Source organism: Dendrobates tinctorius, unplaced genomic scaffold (assembly GCF_039654945.1).
Source record: "Dendrobates tinctorius isolate UK_male_01 unplaced genomic scaffold, ASM3965494v1 ptg000028l, whole genome shotgun sequence".
Lineage (NCBI taxonomy): Eukaryota > Metazoa > Chordata > Amphibia > Anura > Dendrobatidae > Dendrobates > Dendrobates tinctorius.
The window spans coordinates 80323657-80344931 of record NW_027361696.1 but is presented as its reverse complement, the minus strand read 5'-3'; the positions used below and the strand labels follow the sequence as shown (position 1 = coordinate 80344931).

At 40.9% G+C, this 21275-nt stretch overlaps 1 protein-coding gene across 1 annotated transcript in view; it reads right to left on the bottom strand.

The window, feature by feature from the left end:
* The window catches only part of CD37 (CD37 molecule), a 124808-nt gene that overhangs the window by 21605 nt on the left and 81928 nt on the right, over nucleotides 1-21275 (bottom strand). The window contains exons 5-8 of the mRNA XM_073571069.1: nucleotides 10238-10312; nucleotides 6503-6607; nucleotides 3412-3642; nucleotides 1397-1480 (exon numbers count right to left, since the gene is read on the bottom strand). Of these exons, the coding sequence (XP_073427170.1) occupies nucleotides 1397-1480; nucleotides 3412-3642; nucleotides 6503-6607; nucleotides 10238-10312 (495 nt within the window). The remainder of the gene's footprint in view (nucleotides 1-1396; nucleotides 1481-3411; nucleotides 3643-6502; nucleotides 6608-10237; nucleotides 10313-21275) is intronic.

Below are 21275 nucleotides of genomic sequence, written 5' to 3'. Positions count from 1 at the left end.
ATAGCATACCGTGATATGCGTTATGCTATACTGCTAGCTCTGATGATTCATCAGCGCTAGCGGTGGCTAGCGCTGATGAATCATCAGCGCTAGCGGTGACGGAGCCTCAGATGCTGCAGGCCGAGTCCGAGGCTCCGTCAGTGCTTGAAGGCACATCGCGAACGCGTGCCGCTGTATGGCATACGTCGCGATGCGCCACATAATGGGGCTGAATGGCAGCGTTAACGGACTACGTTACGCCGCGTTATACCGCGGTGTAACGCAGTCTGTCAACGCTATGTCAAAAACGCAGTGTGACCCCTGCCTTAGTCTATTGACTGGTGCAAATCCACATGTGAACCAAGAGCGGCTCAAGCTACAAATCGGCTGCAGAAATGCAAGGGTCATCCTCAGAGTTTTGCCATGGATTCTATGGCAAAAACACATCAATTTTTCTACATGCAAGATCCACTGTGCAAGTCTAATTTTATGGTGTATTTACAACTTCTGCAAGTGTTTGTTTTGCCCAAAAAAATGTGCTATGTACTTTTTGCCCCAATTATGGAGTAAATCATGGCAAAAAATACTATAAAATTGGAAGATGTTAAAAGTACTAATGACTGTTGGTGTATCTGGGTCTCCACTGCCTTGTCGACTGCCAGGGCATCTCACAAATGACATGGTTCTGATGCCTTTAACACTCGGCTAACCCCACCAATGTTGCTACAGTCTCCTGTATGAGGGTCTTTAGTGTTACAGTAGGAGATTATCCATGTGATCATCTGATATTGCCCATTTGCCATACAAATAAACAATTGTAACTTTATCCTTTTTGTCAAGATTAGGATCCAGTATGTTCAATTTTGGGCTGCCAATCCTTTTGGTCTGTAAGGGATAAGTCACTACCAGAGGTGTGTGGCAGCAGCTTTCTTATGGAGAGCACCAATTTGGCAGAGCGAGTGCTTCAGTGTATTGGAGAGTTGGGCCACATAGTGATCGGCTGAACAATCATTTGGTTGCCACTTGTCAGCAATCTACAGTGTATGGTGGCTTAAAAGAGTTGCCCAGGCTTAGGGTCTAAGTAGGCAGTCACTCTATATGACTACAGACTTGTGAATCCTCACAGCGTGCACAATGTGCATTGTGAGGATTCTGCAGCTCGGGGCATGCAACCACACATATGTGATTTGCATACATGCAGTCACACAGCACCACTCAATGTAAGTGAATTGAGGGAGGTCGGACACAGTCTAGTCGGAATGTGCCCAGAAGTATGCAAATTGCACCAGTGAATCCTGAGGATTCACAAGTCTGCAGTCACACCTTTTTAAGAAGTTCTGATTACTAGAAATTCTGATTACTAGAAGTGCCGAATTAATATGAAATTAATCAGTGAATATCATGTAATATTACTCACCTCTAACAAGGCAATACCTATGCATACTCCAATAATACAGATGAAATTATTTGTTATAAATGTTTGAATACTGTTCATGCAGCCCTAAAATAGGAAAGAAGAAAACTACTTAAAAATAAAAACACTAAAAAAAGTTATTAAAAATCAACAATTTTAGTATTTTACATGAAAGTCTACATTTTTTTATAGACCATGATAAAGCTTTAAAATATATGAGCTACCAAAGGAAGCACATAAAAAGGCATCAGGTACATTAGTTCTACAGATGTATATTGCTTTTGGCGCATGTAGTGCTGACCAGTAATGGTCCCTTCCAATGCACTGCTTTGCTGTGGTCAGGATCTGACCAGTTGAGCATTGATGGCCTATCTTAAAATATTCCATAGATATTTAAAGTGTAAATCAACTTTTTAAAAAAATGTTTTATTTATTTCTGCCTGTGCAACAGGGATATTCTCAAATTTAAAAGCTATCACTTATCCATTGGGAGAGTCCAACCACTGGAACCTTCACCAATCCGGAGAATCAGGGCTGTGTGGATGGAGAGGAGGTCGATCATGCTCAATGCTGCTCGATTCATTCTTATGGAAGTGCCAAAGACCAACCAAGTGTAGTGCATGGCAATCTCTGGCGGTCCCATTAAGAAAAAATGGAGAGGCAGTGCGCATGATCAATCACAGTAATATTTACACCGGGTCTTCAGAGTCCTCAGGTGTCAGCAGGCTCGGACTGGCCCACAGGATAGCAGGAGAATCCTCATGGTAGGCCCATGTGAAGGAGTAGCAATGAACAGTGCTTATTACATTTGATACACAATTTGCAGAAAAAGGTATAATTTAATCAATCATTAAACAAGCTAGCCAAATTAATATTACGTAGAAGCAAAAGTAAGTTTGTTTACTAGGGTCAGGTTATTTTTACATGTAGCTGAATAGTGGGACCCAAGAATCAATGTTAATGGTGGGCCTTTACAAACCCAGTCCAGCACTGGTTGTCAGGATCAGACCCTCAGCAGTCAGACTAACAGCGATCTGGAAGCTATACCCTATCACATTGATAGGGGATAACTTTCAAACTTGAAAATACCCTTTTGATCGCTTTAATTGCCCAAACGAAGGGCAGAAGTTGTGTATGGCCATAATGAAAGTTTGTGTCCGTCCCCCCAGTTGAGTGATTCAGACGAGCATGTGAATAATTCTACGATTTTCATCTAGAAAACAAGAACCAGTTTTCATCTGTATCTGTGTGGCAACCCTGTGTCCATGTTACATCCATGTCACATCCAATTTTATACACCAACATTTTAAAATGTACATGGTCAAATACAGTTGTCAATTTATCCTCAGAAATCGGATGTTACGGACATGTCCCTTACAGGTTCTGTTTCATTGTTTGTGCACCCATAAACTTGAATGGGTGAGTCTCATCGATCAGTGTGAAAAAAGTGTCATTAAAACAGTCCTACTGATTTACATTGGTCAGTGTGCTGTCCGATTTTTACTCAGAAAGTACATGTATAATTTGCTCGTCTGAATGGGCCCTAAGTTTGAGTGTCCATAATTAAGAACACTTTACGGGTATGTGCACACGGTGCGGATTCTGCTGCGGATCCGCAGCGTTTCTGTAGCTGCGGGTCCGCAGCAGATTTAGGTGCGTTGTACAGTACCATTGTTTTCAATGGTAAACTGGAAAATGCTGTTCACATGCTGCGGATTTTTCCGCGCGGTTTTGCTGCGGTTTACAATCCGCAGCATGTCAATTCTTTTGTGCAGAAACGCTGCGGTTTCACACCTCATCCATTATGAGGTGTAAAACCGCAGGGCAAAACCGCAGGCAAAACCGCAGATAAACCACAGGACTTTAGTCCTGCGGATTTATCTGCGGATTTCACTCCAAAATCTGCAGAGCCAAAAAACTCTGTGTGCACATAGCCTACATAAGCTGCACAACAACAGCATCTTTTAAGTTTAGTTTCATGGTAAGTCCCTTTAAATCTATAGGTGAGCTACACTTACTGTCTTATATACAGGCCAATTATCTCTTCCAGGGGCTATGCAGAATCCACTCTTGTGCTCAGGCAGGGGGTTGGAGATGTCAGTAGCATTATTGGTGCCATTGCTATTTGGGTTCACAATTAAGGAAGATGCATTTCTGCAGGAGCAGGGATACAAGCTGACTGACGAATTTTCATAGATTTTTGGATTTTTCATCCAGTCTTCAGGTGTGAACCAACCACAGCAGCTCATCTGTAATGAGAGGGCAATGGATAGTGATGCTACATTTAATCCCAGTCACGGTTATCTGATGGCGACACAGATCCCCGTGCTTCTCTGAACACTATGATTCTCATCATCATTTTGGGAGCCCTTAAATTAATCACATTGGTCACCCCATCTGTAAAAATAAATTTGTGAAGTAGTGCATCTTCCAGCATTTTATGGAAGGATAATCACGAGAGGAGCTTGGGAGGCCGGCAAGAATCTGGTCCAGTGCTGCTCTTTTAACCAAAAGGGTGAATCATTTCTCCTATTTTACTAAACACTTGCATCCCCCATAATATGAAGCACATTTTTCTTTTCCTCTGTTTTTTCTCATAAAATGTATTAAAAAAAATACATCTGGGCGTTACCAGTTGGGAGGGTGCCCCTATATAGCATGACGGGACAGTGTCAGACTTTGTAGGGACACGGCCCTGACTGGTAACGCCCAGATGTCAATTTATTAATACATTTCCAGGAGGAATAACAAAGGAACATACAATCCAGAATCTTATGAGATACTCCAGAATTGTTATATCATTGGGAATAACAGTACTTATTAAAATAGATATGTCACGGGAGCTGAAAAGGCCAGTTTTAATCAACACTTTTATTATTGAGCTTTTATTAAAAAAAATTATAAAGTATACACAAAGTGACATCACATTATACAGCAAAGTTAATTTACAGTATCTCATAAGAAGTCTGTCATCACTGAAAGGGTTAGTCCATGGATGGAGTAATATCTTTCTTCAGCGAGAAAGTCCTTACTTTTTATCATCGCGAGACGTCCAACAAAGCAAGTGAAACCAATGGCAACAATCAAGAGAGAATATTCTCAGATATAGGTATAATACGTGAAAACTAGAGCTGAGCAAAAAGATTTGCAGAACGTTGGCCCAGTGGCGGCCGGACCAGAGCCCTGAGCACTTTCTCTTATGTGCCAGTTATCTCATCTCCTCTTCTGATTACGAGGTCCAGAGCAGCTACATAGTTGTGGCACGGCGCACACACGACAAAAGCACTGGGCCTACTAATCAGAAGAAATTAAAGTATTTTACCAATTTTACAAAAAGTAGCGCTTCGCTCAACATTTTTTTGAAGGATAATCTGGAGAGGAGCTTGGGACGCCGGAGACAACGTAGAAGAAGGTTCGCAGAAATCTGGTCTAATGACCACAGACCATCAGCTTCGTTACTGGACCAGGTTTCAGCAAATATTTTTGATCAACTTTAATAGATATACATTTAATCTATTGTCCAGGACTGTATTCATTTTTTATTATGGGCCTAAGAACTAACAGGCAGGTAGTTCCTACCTGCCTGCCTGTTGTGAGCGGCGCCAATCACTGATGGCACAGAGCTGTCACCGATTGTCCCTGCGGGCGATTCTGTGGATTCCACTGACGACACAAAGACAGAGCAGCTGCTTCTCTCCTGGGCTGCTCTGTTGACATCATGCTGATTTACAGTCAACTCCTCGCTACCCAAGGGCAGTTTAACACGTCATTGTCTCCGGTACATGTAGTGACAGTTTTCTCATGTACCGGAGACACTGACACACGTAGACACATTTGAATGAATGTGTCTATGCAGATGTCAGCGTGTTTTCACGGACCGTGTGTCCGTGTGCAAAACACGCTGACATGTCCGTTTTTGTGCAACAGCACGGATCACACGGATCCATACAAGTCAATGGGTCCGTGTAAACACGTACCGCACACAGATGCTGTCCGTGTGTTGTCCGTGTGCATTCCTTGTGCGATTTTAAAAGTCAAAGGGTTAACATTGAAAATAATTTTTCAAAAACAGGGACACACGGACAGCACATGGATGGTACACACGGACATACGGATAGCACACGGATGTCAGATGTCACACGGATGGCATACGTATGCACACGAATAGCTCCGGTACCGGTTTTTCCGGTACCGGAATTATCTGGACGTGTGAAACTGCCCTAACTGTGTGAAGTCAACCGTCAATCAGCATGTTGTTGGCAGTCACACCCATCGACAGAGCAGCCAAGAAGAAATAAGAGATACTCTATTGATGTGGAGCACCCAAATTACCAGCAGGAGAGGCGGGTCACCACTCCAAGACAGCACCGGATATCCTAATCTGATTTATGTAAGTCCTTGATAAAGATTGTTATTGGTCGAAATGTTGGATCTTTACTTGCCAGATCAAAATAAAATATTCATTTATTGCATAAAGGTCTTCGTTCTCCATAGCCATTTCAGTGCTGAGGTTTTATTTTTACTAAAAAAAAAAATAATTTAGTCCTGGATAACTCCCTTCAATGAGTAATACAATGACTTCTATTTGGGTCCAGCTGTTCCATTTTTTTATACTGAGAACAAGTTTGGTCTATCTAAGTGATTATTGGGAGCAGTTGCTTTTCACAGTGGCTACAGTTACACTTAATAGCGGAATATTAGGGTTTTACTCCCAATATTGTGCAATGGTTAATATAGAAGCAAAAAGTATTTTGGGGGAAACAACTTTCCCTAGTATTAATAGTAATTTGATCTACCTAGGGTTCATTTTGGAGCCCTCATTATTGACCGTAGCATAGACGAGTGCCATACAACTACTGTGTGCAAAAGAGGCAGGGCATAACTCTAAAGAGTGCAGGGGGTATAAGTCACACATGGGGCATAAAGTCTGAGGGTCTCTGAAGCCCTCTCTGCCATGTAAGAAGGTATTGCACGTGGCAATAAAAGGATCCAGAAGCTTCAAGTAACACCTCCGAGTGGAGATAGGGCAGTGATGACCATTGCCGTGAAGAACGATGGAAGATCTTCTAAAGACCTTATTGCAATGTGGAAATGCTCAGATGAATGTACCTGTTCCTGCGCAAAATCCAAACCTTCCTGTTGTTCTGTTTGGTTTGTGACAATGTCATAGTTTTTGATGATATTTTCCACATACTTTCCCACAGCAATATTTATCTGGAAAAATAATAAAAACAAAGCAAAAATTATGAGTTATGATGTAGCTGTTGATAGCATCACATTTCTGTTGTCATAATTGTTATTAAGGGGTTTTACCGTTTCAGAAAACCCCACTCTCCTATGTGCAGTTGGATTAAAGAAAACAAATATGAGCTTTACTCACCCTCCCAAGGCCCAGAGATGAGTATTTGCGGTTTCTCCCATTGTCAGCTATTGTCTCCCACCCTGACGTCACACCCATACACCCATAGTAATACAGCCAATAACTGAGCTCAGCAACTTTGCCCGGGTTGATGGCAGTAGCCGCTCACGGCTGCTGAGCTCACTGACTGGTTGCAGCGCCATGGACATGACGTCAGCACTGCAGACAATAACAGACACTGGGTGCAAAGGAAGAGACTCAGCTCTGGGCCTAGAGAGGGGAATTAAACCACAATTTATTTTTTTAATTCTTTTAAAGAGAATTTGTCAGTAGGTTTTTGCTATGGAATCTGAGAACAGAATGATATAGTGGCAGAGACTCTGATTCCAGTGATATGTCACTTACTAGGCTGCTTGGTGCAGTTTTGATAAAATCCCTGTTTTCTCTGCCGTAGATGTAGCACTGTACCACCGATTGGACGCTTCCTGTGTACACTGTCAGCAAGCTGTCAGTCATGGGGGCGGGGTTACGCAAATTAGCTGGACTACCTGCACAGGACACCTAGTCCTCTAAGGATAATCTCCTGTTGATAAAACACTAATTGTATTGAAACCACAGCACACAGCCTAATAAGTCACACATCCCTGTAATCAGGATCTCTACACCTACAGTGTGTACGGAAAGCATCTTCAGACCACTTTAAATTTATCAGTCTTTGTTTCATTGCAGCCATTTGTTAAATACAAAAAAGTTCATTTTTTTCTCATTAATGTACACTCTACACCCCATCTTGACTGGAAAAAAGCTGAAATGTAGAAATGTTTGCAAATGTATTAAAAAAGAAAAACTGAAATATCACATGGTCATAAGCATTCAGACCCTTTGCTTAGTACTGAGTAGAAGCACCCTTTTGAGCTAGTACAGCCATGAGTCTTCTTGGGAATGATGCAACAAGTTTTTCACACCTGGCCATTAGGGTCATTGCACTGTGGTGATTTCAGTTGCAGTTTTCCCCCCGGAGGCCATTAGGGTCATTGCACTTTGGTTACTTTAGTTTGTGCACGTGATTAGGTAACAGGTGTGATAGCTCTATAAAAGATTATCAGGTGTGTCAATAACTGTTGGTGATAGGTCTTCATTTGCAAGCAAGCCTGGGTGAAGGATGGAGCTAGAGGAGAGTCACGGGCAGCTCAGAGAGAGTCCTGGAGTAGATTGGTGGAGTCAGCGATGGTGTCAGCAGGGAGTGCTGGCATAGCGTCGTGGAGTCGCAGCGATGGTGTCAGCAAGGAGTGCCTGCATGGCTTGGTGGAGTGGAAGTAGCGGTGTAGATCTGCACTCACGGTGCTGGACTTGGTTGCTGAGAGCTGGACTTTTTGGCATAAAAGCTGGAGTCATTTGTGGGACTCCGTTTCTGGACAGCTGCATGGAGGTGGTGGACTCTGGTTGCTCCAATGCTACACTATGGTGTTGGACCCGGTTGGAGGAAAAGATACACGCAGGTGATGGGCTCTGTTGCTAGGAGCGTAAGCAACAGAGCAAAGCTAAGTGGTGTTCCCCTGTATTGTCATTTTTCCTTATGTGTGTTTAGTGCAGTGGTGAGATTAGTTTCCGCACCGACAAATTCCCTAGTGAGGGTTTAGGTGCAGGGCGAACTAGTGATATCAGGTATACAGATCGGTGCCCGGTGCGGAACCGGCCTAGGGAACATTAGGAGTGTAGAGACCCTGACTCAGGGGAGTGCAGGAGGTCTCCATGTCCCCGTTTCCCTATGTTTAAATTCGCCTTACTGGAGGCAGGGTTTCCAGATTTATGTGTTACGTGTATTGCCTAAATTCGCCTGTTGGAGGCGGCGTATCCGGCTGCACGTCTTATTATTTGAATTCGCCCCACTGGAGGTGGTGCGTCCAGGGTCATGCGTGTCATTTGAATCCGCCCTGCTGGGGGCGCTGTGTCCAGCCACGTGTGACCGTGACACTATCTTTGTCTCATCAGACCAGAGAATTTCTCATAGTCTGAGAGTCATTCATGTGTTTTTTAGCAAACTCTATGCGGGCTTTCATATGTCTGGCACTGAGGAGAGGTTTCCATCTGGCCACTTTGCCATAAAGGCCCAACTGGTATAGGGCTGCAGTGATAACTGACTTTGTGGAACTTTCTCCCATCTCCCTACTGCATCTGTGGAGCTCAGCCACAGTGATCTTGGGGTTCTTCTTTACCTCTCTCACCAAGGCTCTTCTCCCATAATTGCTCAGTTTGGCTGAACGGCCAGGTCTAGGAAGACTTCTGGTGGTCCCAAACTTCTTCCTTTTAAGGATTATGGAGGCCACTGTGCTCTTAGGAACCTTGAGTACTGCAGAAATTCTTTTGTAAATTTGGCCAGATCTGTGCCTTGCCACAATCCTGTCTCTGAGCTCCTTAGCCAGTTCCTTTGACCTCATGATTCTCATTTGGTCTGACATGCACTGTGAGCTGTGAGGTCTTCTATAGACAGGTGTGTGCCTTTACAAATCAAGTCCTATCAGTTTAATGAAACACAGCTGAATTCCAATGAAGGAGTAGAACCATCTCATGGAGGATCACAAGGAAATGGACAGCATGTGACTTAAATATGAGTGTCTGTGCAAAGACTCTGAATACTTATGACCATGTGATATTTCAGTTTTTCTTTTTTAATAAATTTGCAAAAATTTCTACCTTTCTGTTTGTTTGTTTTTCAGTCAAGATGGGATGAGAAAAAATATTTTTTTTGAATTTATCAAATGGCTGCAATGAAACAAAGAGTGACAAATTTAAAGGGATCTGAATACTTTCTGTACCCACTATACATCATGTTGCTCTCAGATTAAATAGCGAAAATCTACCGACAGATTCCCTTTAGCCTTCAATCTATTCTGCCCTTTGTACCTATAGACAAGTGTGGGAATTTAATTATTGGAAGCTTCAATGATTACATTATAACAGGAAGTTGCTTAAAATAAAATTTTGCATTAATCTGAGTCCTTCTGCCTAAATAAGGTAAATGCATAATCTTATTAAGGACTGATTCAGACATCCGTTTTCATTTTGTGTACAATAAAAAAGGGTCCTTTTTTCACGAATTTCACCATTTTTGACCCGTGTGTCCTCTTTTAGCTTCAGTGTGAAATCCATTTTCTTGAATGCAAAACCCCCAAAATTTCACAAGCTTCTCTTATCCATTAAAGTTTAGTGATTAAACAGTAAAAAAAAATTGTACAGCATTAATTTGGTATAGGAGTGCCATTTCTTTTTTCCACTGATGGAATAGATCCTGAAAATAGATTAAAAACTAATCATGTCTGCAAAATAGAAAAATCACATGTGAACATGGCCAGAGACTTTAAAGGGTATGTGTTCTATCCATGAAGACCACATGTGAAAAAGGATGACTGGTTGAGATCTTATAGCAGGCTTTCAATAATATCTAGAGTTCTAGACCATCATTGAGTATATATGGTAGTACTTACGGGGGACCGCTGTGTGTATATGAGCACTCCCACAGTAATCTGGGCAGCAAACAGCAGAAGAAGGAATGCAAAATACTGTAAAAAAAAAAAGAATAGGAAAAAGTAATATGTAACTGTACTGCAAATCTGCAATTAGCCAAGAAGCAACATGAATATCTCAGTTCTATCATTTGCTTTCTTCAAACATTTCCATAAATCAAAACTGTATAAAAAACCTGTTAGCTTTGTCTATAAATTCTCCAAGGTTCCACATTCTTTTGCATTCATTTACCTAAGCCTACCCCGTGTAAAGCGTGTCTATAGTTAGCGACGAGCAACTTTTTGATTACTGAGAACAAAGTGGTGCATTTTATTAGAAATGGCATACATTAGAAATGATCAAATCTTTTGAAATTTGAATTTGCCAAGTTCAACACATTTTTTTTTTAAAATGTGATTTGCAGCTAATCGAACCGCAATACCGCAAAACCTCCAGTTGCCCTAAAAAGATGTGCGCAGCGCTCTGAGTTCTCCTTGGACTGTATCTAACCCCTTATTCACTCTTTAACACAACCACATCCTTAGTAATGTCAAAGTGATCTCAACATAGAAATGGGTGGTAACCCAGTAGTAACCAACACCTCATTTCTTAACTGCGCACTTATAGACTTTTCATGTTTTGTTTTTAAAGAAAAAAACATGCAAAAATGATCCATCTTAGTCTGATAACTCAAACTGATGGTGTCACTGTCAGAGGTAACATCATTCTTCTGTGACTGAGCTAAGCGAGGTGCTATGTATTCCATAACACCTAAAAAGCTTGCTGGATGTAAAGTATTGTGCTAGTGGGTCACACATTCTTAGATGTTGTTGATTTTTTTTCTTTTACACTAGTCCATCCATTTCCACTTTTTTTTCCTATACATTTTGTACTACACTATAATTTACTTTTGATTACCTTCTGAACCCTAATTTTTCAGCCCTTGATAAAAAGGATGTAATAAGAAAAGTTAATTATTGTGCTGCCTTGCTGATGTTGTCTAATGTATTAAGAAAAAAAGTCTGTAATTGTTATTTAAATACATTAAAACAGGACTACACCATATTGGCTTGTGCAGATAACCATATATTTATTCTGAGTGCGAACCAACGACAGAGGGGAAAAGAATTAGGGGGGAGATGTAGAGAGAGAGATGGGGAAAGAGGGAGGGGAAGTGAGAGAAAGAGGGGAAGAGAGATGGGGAGAGAGAGGGGAGAGATTGATCCCTAATCACTGATCAATTACACTGAGTCTGGCACTGTTGCGGCTAGCATCTCTCTTATCTCTTTCCCTATCAGCTGAATCTCTGTATTATTCACAGACTACTACCCTCATTTTCTTCAATGCTACAATTATACAATACCGAGCAGTGAGCTCTGATGTCGTCTCACTATCCTAAATCACCTTAAAATGGCTGCTACATTCCATGCCTTGGTTTTTATACAGGCTATGATTGTCCCTCCAGATTGGCTCCTCTATACCATGTAATGTAATAGCTGCAAGATATTATGGGGAAGCTGGCAAAGTTGTGCATGAAGTCACATAAACCTTCTGTGGCTGGTGCAATCTTGTGCAATGTGCAAAATGATTGATGACAGCTTTTTGGCAATTCACTCAAACTGATAGCAAATTTTCGAATTTGCCGGGAACTGCAAATTTCCAAAATTCCATTTACATAAAAATTGATTTGTTAATTTCTAGAATAAATCTTTACATTTTCTTTGAGCAAATAATTCCCCATGTACCATGTATGCACAGCAATGCTGTTTCTAGCTCATTAAATTTTTGTATCTATCCAGCCCTTTATAATTTCCAGGTGCACAGAGTCTCAATGTAGAAAAACAGCCATTTCCCTGGATAGAATTTATGACTAACACTTTCTGTTCTGCCAATCAAGAAGGACGAGTAATCCTGTGTAGATTTGCTGGCTGCTGGTGGTTCTTAGGGTGTTCCCTGGGTTATACATTTGTTCACAGATATATAGAAGAATTTTCCTTTCCATTTTCATGATAGTTAAGCAATAAGCCGGAACTATGAAATGATTCATACAGATTGTATGTATACTCTATATACGAGCAAGGCTACATTTACACGTAACGGACCGCATTTCCCAGACCAACAGCTGGTCCCGACTCATATGCTCATAGACATGAGACTGGTAGACAAGGTCAGGATTGGGTTTGCAGTCAGTCCAGGGATTATGATCTGTAAATGAACTGTGAAACACGGTAGCCTTATGGCTTGTTCACATACTGCGTTTTTGCCGCCTTTTAAAGGGTAAAAAATTTAGCGTTTTACAGTAAAAGCAAAATGAATTACATTTCTAAAATCTCATGCACACGCTGCTTATGGAACTTTCACATTGTGTTCTGGCATATGTTCGTTTGTCCTGTCAGGGTTTATATTCGACCCCCCTGCAAAATGGTAATCGGGCGTATTCGCCAACGATGCCATAGACTATAATGGTGCCGATAGAGAGAATGTACACTCTGATGTGTATCATTTTCGGGCATGTACGCCTACTGAAGGCGGACACACAAAAGTAGTAGACTGCGTCTGGGTGTCCATTTCCAGTAGGAAAATGATACATGACACGTATACTCTGCCGGCATCATTATAGTCTATGGCCCAGAAGGTGCATGTGCCCGAATCCCGTTTTGCTGGGGGTTCGGACGTAAGCCCCGACGGGACCAACGAACAGGTGCCAGAATGTAGTGTGAAAGCACCCTTATTTTTTTGCAGATTTGAACCATGAAATCTGCAGTATGTCAATTCTTTCAGCATTTTTTACCCATTCAAATGAAGGTAGAAAGTGTCAAAATCGAGCTAAAATATATGTATTTTACAAAGCATTTTTCATGCCAACAATCTGGTTTTTGGTGCCAAAAAAATCTGCTGCAAATACTCAAAATAGGCACATACTCTAGGGGCTGTGTTCACAAGGGCAATTTTTCACATGGATTAGTGTTGTTAATCATTGTGTTAGTTCATATGAACATTGTTCCAGTGTACCTGTGGTCTATGTAAAAAGAAATCGAAACGTGCTAGTCTTATCCATTGTTCAAATGTGAATCACCAATACATTTCAATGGGCGCACAAAAATTGATTGTTGTCAGGGGAAATAAGGATCCTAGGACTGTTAAGTCTTCTGTTCTCTGAGAGATTATCCATCATCAGAGATGTCTGGCAGCAACTCTCTCTCTCTCAGAGAGCACTGAGCATTCAGCAGAGCGAGTGCGCCTGTGTATTGGAGTGTTGGATGAGAGAAGCTGACGGCTGAACCATCAGACGGCCGATAACTATGTAAGACAGGCTTGGACTGGCCCACAGCAGAAAAGGATGAATCCTCCGATGGGCCACCACCCTCTTATATGAGCAGTACTTGGCACAATATACTGGCAGCACTATGTAGAGATAGAGGCAGCATCTTATTCATTTATCAATAAATCTACCCAGATCGTAGTTATACATATTTGTGATTGAGGAGAATGTCACATTTGCAAGTAGCTTAAAAGTGGGGCCCTGGAGTTGGTTACTGATGGGCCCTTGGTAAGCCAGTCCGACACTGAGTGTATGGGTGGCTTTAAGGGGGCTTAAGCGTCACCGATTTTAAGGGGGCTTAAGCGTCACCGATTTTGTGACGCAGCAGCGATATCGCTAGCGATATCGCTATGTGCGATACTTACTTCCGACCGGCTTCCACGCTGGCTATCGCTGATCATGCGAGATCGTCCACGTCCATTTCTCCTCGGCCCCTTCCTGCTGGGCTTCCTGCTGGCGTCGACGAGCGACGTGTGGATGCGGGAGGGAGGACGTCATCATCGCCGCATCTGGAAGGTAAGTAAAGACCGCTGCTGCGTCGCTACGTTGCTGTGAGATGTGCCTGTTTGGCAGCTCACTAGCGACCATTTAGCGATGCACCAGCGATCCTGACCGGGTCGTATTGTTGTCGGGATCGCTGGTGCATCGCTAAATGTAAAGGGGGCTTTAGTTTGTATATGCCTCTACTCATATAACCAAAGATCAGGAAATGATTCCATGCTGATTAATCATGCACACCCTGCTGCACAGACAATAGACCCAATCCCCATTCTCTTTTCCAGCTGGTTACGTTCACACAGTGTCTCTTATGAAGTTCCTGCTCATGGTATCTCAAGAAGGAGCTCAATGGATAACCCTGAACAATAGGCTCATTCATTTAAAATGAGTGTAAAGACCTGAGGACAATAATATGATTAATTATATAATGAAAGGTGTAGGATATCACCTTTCTCTTCTGCTTTTCTGCAGAAGGTACATGAAGCCACCTGGTTTCGGCCTTTTATTTTTGGTATTTTTCCTAAAAGATTACATACATTAGTAATGATTGTTTTGTGGTCTTCAGTCACTATTACAAGTAATATTAAACTGATACTGGTCAAAAGGAACATTTTCAGGAAAGGCCGAAACTAGGGAATATGACTCCTAATCTTGACCCAATCCAAGACTAACCCCTTTACCCCCAAGGGTGGTTTGCACGTTCATGACCAGGCCAATTTTTACAATTCTGACCACTGTCCCTTTATGAGGTAATACCTCTGAAACTCTTCCATGGATCCCACTGATTCTGACATGGTTTTCTCGTGACATATTGAATTTCATGTTAGTGGTAAATTTCATTCATATAACTTGCGTTTATTTGGGAAAAAAAATGGAAATTTGGCGAAAATTTTGAAAATTTTGCAATTTTCCAAATTTGAATTTTTATGCCCTTAAATCACAGAAATATGGAACACAAAAAACTTCATAAGTAACATTTCACATATGTTTACTTTACATCAGCACAATTTTGTAACCAAAATTTTTTTTTGTTAGGAAGTTACAAGGGTTAAAAGTTGACCAGTGATTTCTCATTTTTGCAACACCATTTTATTTTTAGGGACCACATCACATTTGAAGTCACTTTGAGGGGTCTATATGATAGAAAATACCCAAAAGTGACACCATTCTAAAAACTGCAACCCTCAAGATGCTCAAAACCAGATTCAAGACGTTTATTAACCCTTCAGGTGCTTCACAGGAATTTATTGCATGTTTAAAAAGAAAATGAACATTTAACTTTTTTCACAAAAAAAGTATTTCAGGTCCAATTTTTTTTATTTTACCAAGGGTAACAGGAGAAATTGGACTGCAAAAGTTATTGACCAATTTGTCCTAAGTACGCTGATACCTGATATGTGGGGGGGAACCACTGTTTCTGCGCATGGCAGAGCCCAGAAGGGAAGGAGCGCCGTTTGACTTTTTCAATGCAAAATTGGCTGGAATTTAGATCGGACGCCATGTCACGTTTGGAGAGCCCCTGATGTGCCTAAACAGTGGAAACCCCCCACAAGTGACCCCATTTTGGATGCTAGACCCCCCCAAGGAACAGATATGTGGTGAGAACTTTGAACCCACAAGGGCTTCACAGAAGTTTATAACGTACAGCCGTACAGTAAAAAAAATCATATTTTTTCCACAAAAATGATCTTTTCACCCTCAATTTTTACTTTCCCAAGGGTAACAGGACCCTAAAAGTTATTGTGCAATTTGTCCTGAGTAGGCTGATACCCCATATGTGGGTGTAAACGACTATTTGGGGGCATGGCAGAGATTGGAAGAGAAGCAGCACCATTTGACTTTTTTGGCTGGAATTGAGATCGGACACCATGTCGTGTTTGGAAAGCCCCTGATGTGCCAAGACAGTGGAAGCCCCCACAAATGACACCATTTTGGAAACTAGACCCTCCAATGAACTTATCTAGATGTGTGGTGAGAGCTTTGAACCCCCAAGGGCTTCACAGAAGTTTATAACGTACAGCCGTACAATTAAAAAATCATATTTTTTCCACAAAAATTATCTTTTCACCCTCAATTTTTATTTTTCCAAGGCTAACAGGACCGCAAAAGTTATTGTGCAATTTGTCCTGAGTACGCTGATGCCCCATATGTGGGAGTAAACCACTATTTGGGCGCATGGCAGAGATTGGAAGAGAAGCAGCGCCATTTGACTTTTATGGCTGGAATTGAGATTGGACGCCATGTTGTGTTTGGAAAGCCCCTGATGTGCCAAAACAGTGGAAACCCCCAACAAATGACACCATTTTGGAAACTAGACGCCCAAAGGAACTTATCTAGATGTGTGGTGAGAACTTTGAACCTCCCAGGGCTTCACAGAAGTTTATAACGTGCAGCTGTACAATTAAAAAAATCATTTTTTCCAAAAAAATGATCTTTTCACCCTCAATTTTTATTTTTCCAAGTGTAACAGGACACCAAAAGTTGTTGTCCAATTTGTCCTGAGTACACTGATACCAAATATGTGGGAGAAAACTACTGTATGGGCACACGTCGGGGCTCGGAAGGGAAGTAGTGACGTTTTGGAAGGCAGACTTTGATGGAATGATCTGCGGGTGTCATGTTGCATTTGGATAGCCCCTGATGTACCTAAACAGTGGAAAACCCCCACATGAGACCCCATTTTGGAAACTAGATCCCCTAAGGAACTTATCTAGATGTGTGGTGAGCACTTTGAACCCCTCAGTGCTTCACAGAAGTTTATAACGCCCGGACTTGAAAATAAAAAAATCATATTTTTTCCACAAACATGATCTTTTAGTCCCCAATTTTTTTATTTTTACAAAGGGTAACAGGAGAAATTGGACCCCAAAAGTTGTTGTCCAATTTGTCTTGAGTACGCTGATACCCCATATGTGGGAGAAAACTACTGTATGGGCACACGTCGGGGCTCGGAAGGGAAGTAGTGATGTTTTGGAATGCAGACTTTGATGGAATGGTCTGCCGGTGTCATGTGTGTTTGGAGAGCCTCTGATGTGCCTAAACTGTTGAAACTCCCCACAAGTGACCCCATTTTGGAAACTAGACCCCCCACGGAACGTATCTATATGTGTGGTTAGCACTTTGAACCCCCAAGTGCTTCATAGAAGTTTAGAACACCCGGGCGTGAAAATAAAAAAAATCATATTTTTTTCCACAAAAATGATATTTTTGCCCCCAATTTTTTATTTTCCTAAGGGTAACAGGAGAAATTGGACCCCAAAAGTTGTTTTGCAATTTGTCCTGAGTAGGCTGATAGCCCATATGTGGGGGTAAAACACTGTTTGTGCGCATGGCAGAGCTTGGAAGGGAAGGAGCTCCATTTGACTTTTTCAACGCAGAATAGGCTGGAATTGAGATCAGACGCCATGTTGCGTTTGGAGATCACCTGATGTGACTAAACAGTGGAAACCCCCCCCGAATTCTAACTCCAACCCTAACCCCAACACACCCCTAACCGTAATCTCAGCCCTAACCCTAAACCCTAGCCCTAACCCTAGCCCTAACTCTAACCCTAACTAACCCCAATAGGAAAATGGAAATAAATACATTTTTTTAATTTTATTATTTTTCCCTAACTAAGGGGGCAATAGCGGGGGATTTGATTTACTATATATGGCGGGTTTTTACGTTTGGCAGCTGTCATACGCTAAAGGACGCTTTTTATTGTAAAAATAGTTTTTGCATCACCACATTTTGAGAGCTATAATTTTTCCGTATTTTGACCCACCGAGTCATGTGAGGTCTTATTTTTTGCGGGACGAGTTAACATTTTTATTGGTACCATTTTCGGGCATGTGACATTTTTTGATCGCTTTTTATTCCGATTTTTGGGACGCAGAATGAACAAAAAACAGCATTACATGAATTTCTTTTGGGGGGTGCGTTTACACTGCTCCGCGTCTGGTAAAATTGATCAGGTGGTTTTATTCTTCGGGTCAGTACGGTTACTGCGATACCTCATTTATGTCTTTTTTATATTTTGGCTGTTTTATGCAATGAAAACAATTTTATATAAAAAATAATTATTTTTGCATCGCTTCATTCTGCGAGCTATACCTTTTTTATTTTTTTGCTGATGATGCTGTGTGGTGGCTCGTTTTTTGCGGGACAAGATGACGTTCTCAGCGGTACCATGGTTATTTATATCTGTCTTTTTGATCGCGCGCTATTGCACTTTTTGTTTGGCGGTATGATAATAAAGCATTATTTTTTGCTTTGTTTTTTATTTTTATTTTTTAAAGGGGTTCGCTAAAGGGGTTAACTAATGGGACAGTTTTATAGGGCGGGAATTTATTAGGGAATTTTTTTTTTTTTAAATTTATTTAGCCATTTTTTTATAAATTATTTTTGCAATTTTTTTTTTAACTTTATTACATTGGAGAGCAGGAGAAGTCCCAGAAGACTGGAGAAGAGCAAATGTTGTTCCTATCTTCAAAAAGGGGAAGAAGGTGGACCCAGGCAACTATAGGCCGGTGAGTCTGACTTCTATACCAGGAAAGATCTTTGAACAAATTATTAAACAACTTGTATGTAAGTACCTGGATAAGAATGAAGTGATTTTTCAACATGTAGATTTCTGAGCCTACACATTCCCTGGCGCTCAAGGGCATTGATCTATTTGTTGCTCTGTTTAGACGCTTAGCTTCTTGCTTTGAATTATAATAAGCTAATACACCCGTGCACAGAACATGCTATCATTTATCAAATCTTCTAATTGTCAGCCAATTTAACATTTGCTCATTTATACTGGCGCCATTGACACAAACAAGAGTTTAGCAACCAATGCCAGATACCTGCCCGGTCCTTGTGTTATCAGGATTCAGATGGCATTATCATAGCCAGTGCCTACCCAGAAAATAGGTTAAGGGAGCAGACTAGTACCCTGTTTACAGTGGGATCTTGAAAAGAGAATTTGAAAAAAAATATCTGTCCTTGTATAGAAGTATAGTCTGCAGGAAGGCAAGAACAGTAGTTTGTTCCATTAGTGCAGGCACTGATAGACAGTTATATTTTTTAGCTGTGTGAAAGTAGCGGTAGAAGGGCAGCTCGACTTTCCTTCACTTGTGGCATTTTGTTTTCTGCTATAGTCAAGGTCCTGCAAACTCATCTGTACACTATATGGTTGCCTTGATTTTGTTGATGCTACAATTTCAATGTTGAGGTGTGTATGTGTGTCTAAATTAGTCAAATTGGGTTTATAAAATCTATTCTGGGCACAGTATTCAATGTGAATACTATATTCTGTATATACAGCTGCCTTACATGTTAGCAAATGTACAATATAAACAATAAACCTTAACGATGATCAGCAGAAACCTTGGGAGGGACTCACACTTTATAAGCCCTAAGCTGCCTGCCTGCAGTTGCCAGTTATAGGTTCTATCTGACATGGTTCTGTCCCCATAACACACGCCAAATCCTGTGTGTTATTCAGTTGCTGACCTTGGACTGTTTTGACCTGTGCCTTTGTTTTCTGACTTATCTGACCTGGCTTACATGACCCTCCTCTGCCAGTCTGCTCCACTGGCCAGCAGCCACTCCATCTACCGAAGCCTTGTGTAAGTCCAAAGCCCTGTAAATGGTTAAATGATGAATGCCAGCTTCCTTATGGGACCTGTCCGATGGACTGTCAATAAAGCCCTATAAAGATCTGCAAGGCTATCATGAACAGAGTGACTTTACACATTCACCAAAGCTGACATTTGCAGAAACAGAGTGTGTGTGTGTGTGTATATATATATATATATATATATATATATATATTGCTCAAAAAAATAAAGGGAACACAAACAGCCTGTTGCAAATGGAATAGTGTTCTATTTATTTTTTTGAGCAGTGTGTGTATATATATATATATATATATATATATATATATATATATATATATATCAATTTCCTTAGATCTGCATTAATGCAGTTGGAATTCCCCGACTTTTCAAAATCGACTTCATGTTACACAGTTGAAACTTGATTTAAGGTTACAAATCAAATCCCAAGACACCATGAATCTTAGCTATAATTCTTAATGACTTCCAGACGACCAAACACAAGATTTTTGGCTCCAGTATTTTTTTCCTAAAGTAACTGCATGGAAATTAGGTTTACATACAGGCTGATTTAGAAATTGACCTAAACAGATGGCCTCCATATTTTTCTGCTGCAGTCACATCTACGACATACATGGGACTGTATTGACAGCAGATGGTGGAAGTCTTTACTCTTTACCACTGCCAAGTGTCCATGATTTTATTATTACCGTTTTGTCTGTTCATGGAATACGTGCTTCCTGAAATAACTTTTTTTTTTTTACTCCCATCTATACGACATTACTAGTTAATTCCATACGTCTAGAGAAAGTAGATTTTAGGCTCTGAATTTGATGTAATACTATTAAATCCTTAGAGCGTAAAACTTTATGGGATACAGTTAAATGTATGTGCAGTATATAGTGTATCGCCAACTTTCTGGAATTGAAAGTATACATTATATTTTTCTAAAATGTGAAAAAGGAGCAATCAGCTCTCCTGTCCCGGTGCCCAGCAAAATACTCCAGTAATAGCAACAGTCCATGCGATAGCCGGCAGTCACATTAAATGATTGCTTTTATTAATCCAGTAGTATAAAAGGCACAAAAAATTGTTATACACAACAGCACAAAAAATAAAAAGGTAGAAAATAAATATCTTCTGCACTCCCAAGCAACATGTTTCAGACCTACAAGGTCCTTTGTCAAGCCAGAAGCATGCAGGTCTGAAACATGTTCCTTGGGAGCACAGAAGATACTTCTTTTCTGACTTATTAATTTTTGTGCTGTTGTGTTCAACCATTTTTTGTGCCTTTATACTATCGGATTAATAAAGTACGGTAATTATTTTAAGAAGATGTGTGTGCTTCCTATTGTTTTTACTGTTATAATATTTTTATAGGCTAATTGCAGACAACATTTTTGCCATACAGTCAGTAGTTGGAACACATTTGTTTAGAAACTTTAATTTTTTTGCAAACTTTTTAAAACCATTGTGCAGAAGACAGGGGTTATTATTGTCGTAATCACAACTTTTTTTGATAAATCAAGCCCCAATCATGGCCCCTTCTCACCACCTGTATGAAGTTTTGGATGCAGGTAATAAGGCAATAAAAAATGCTGGGGATTGTTACAA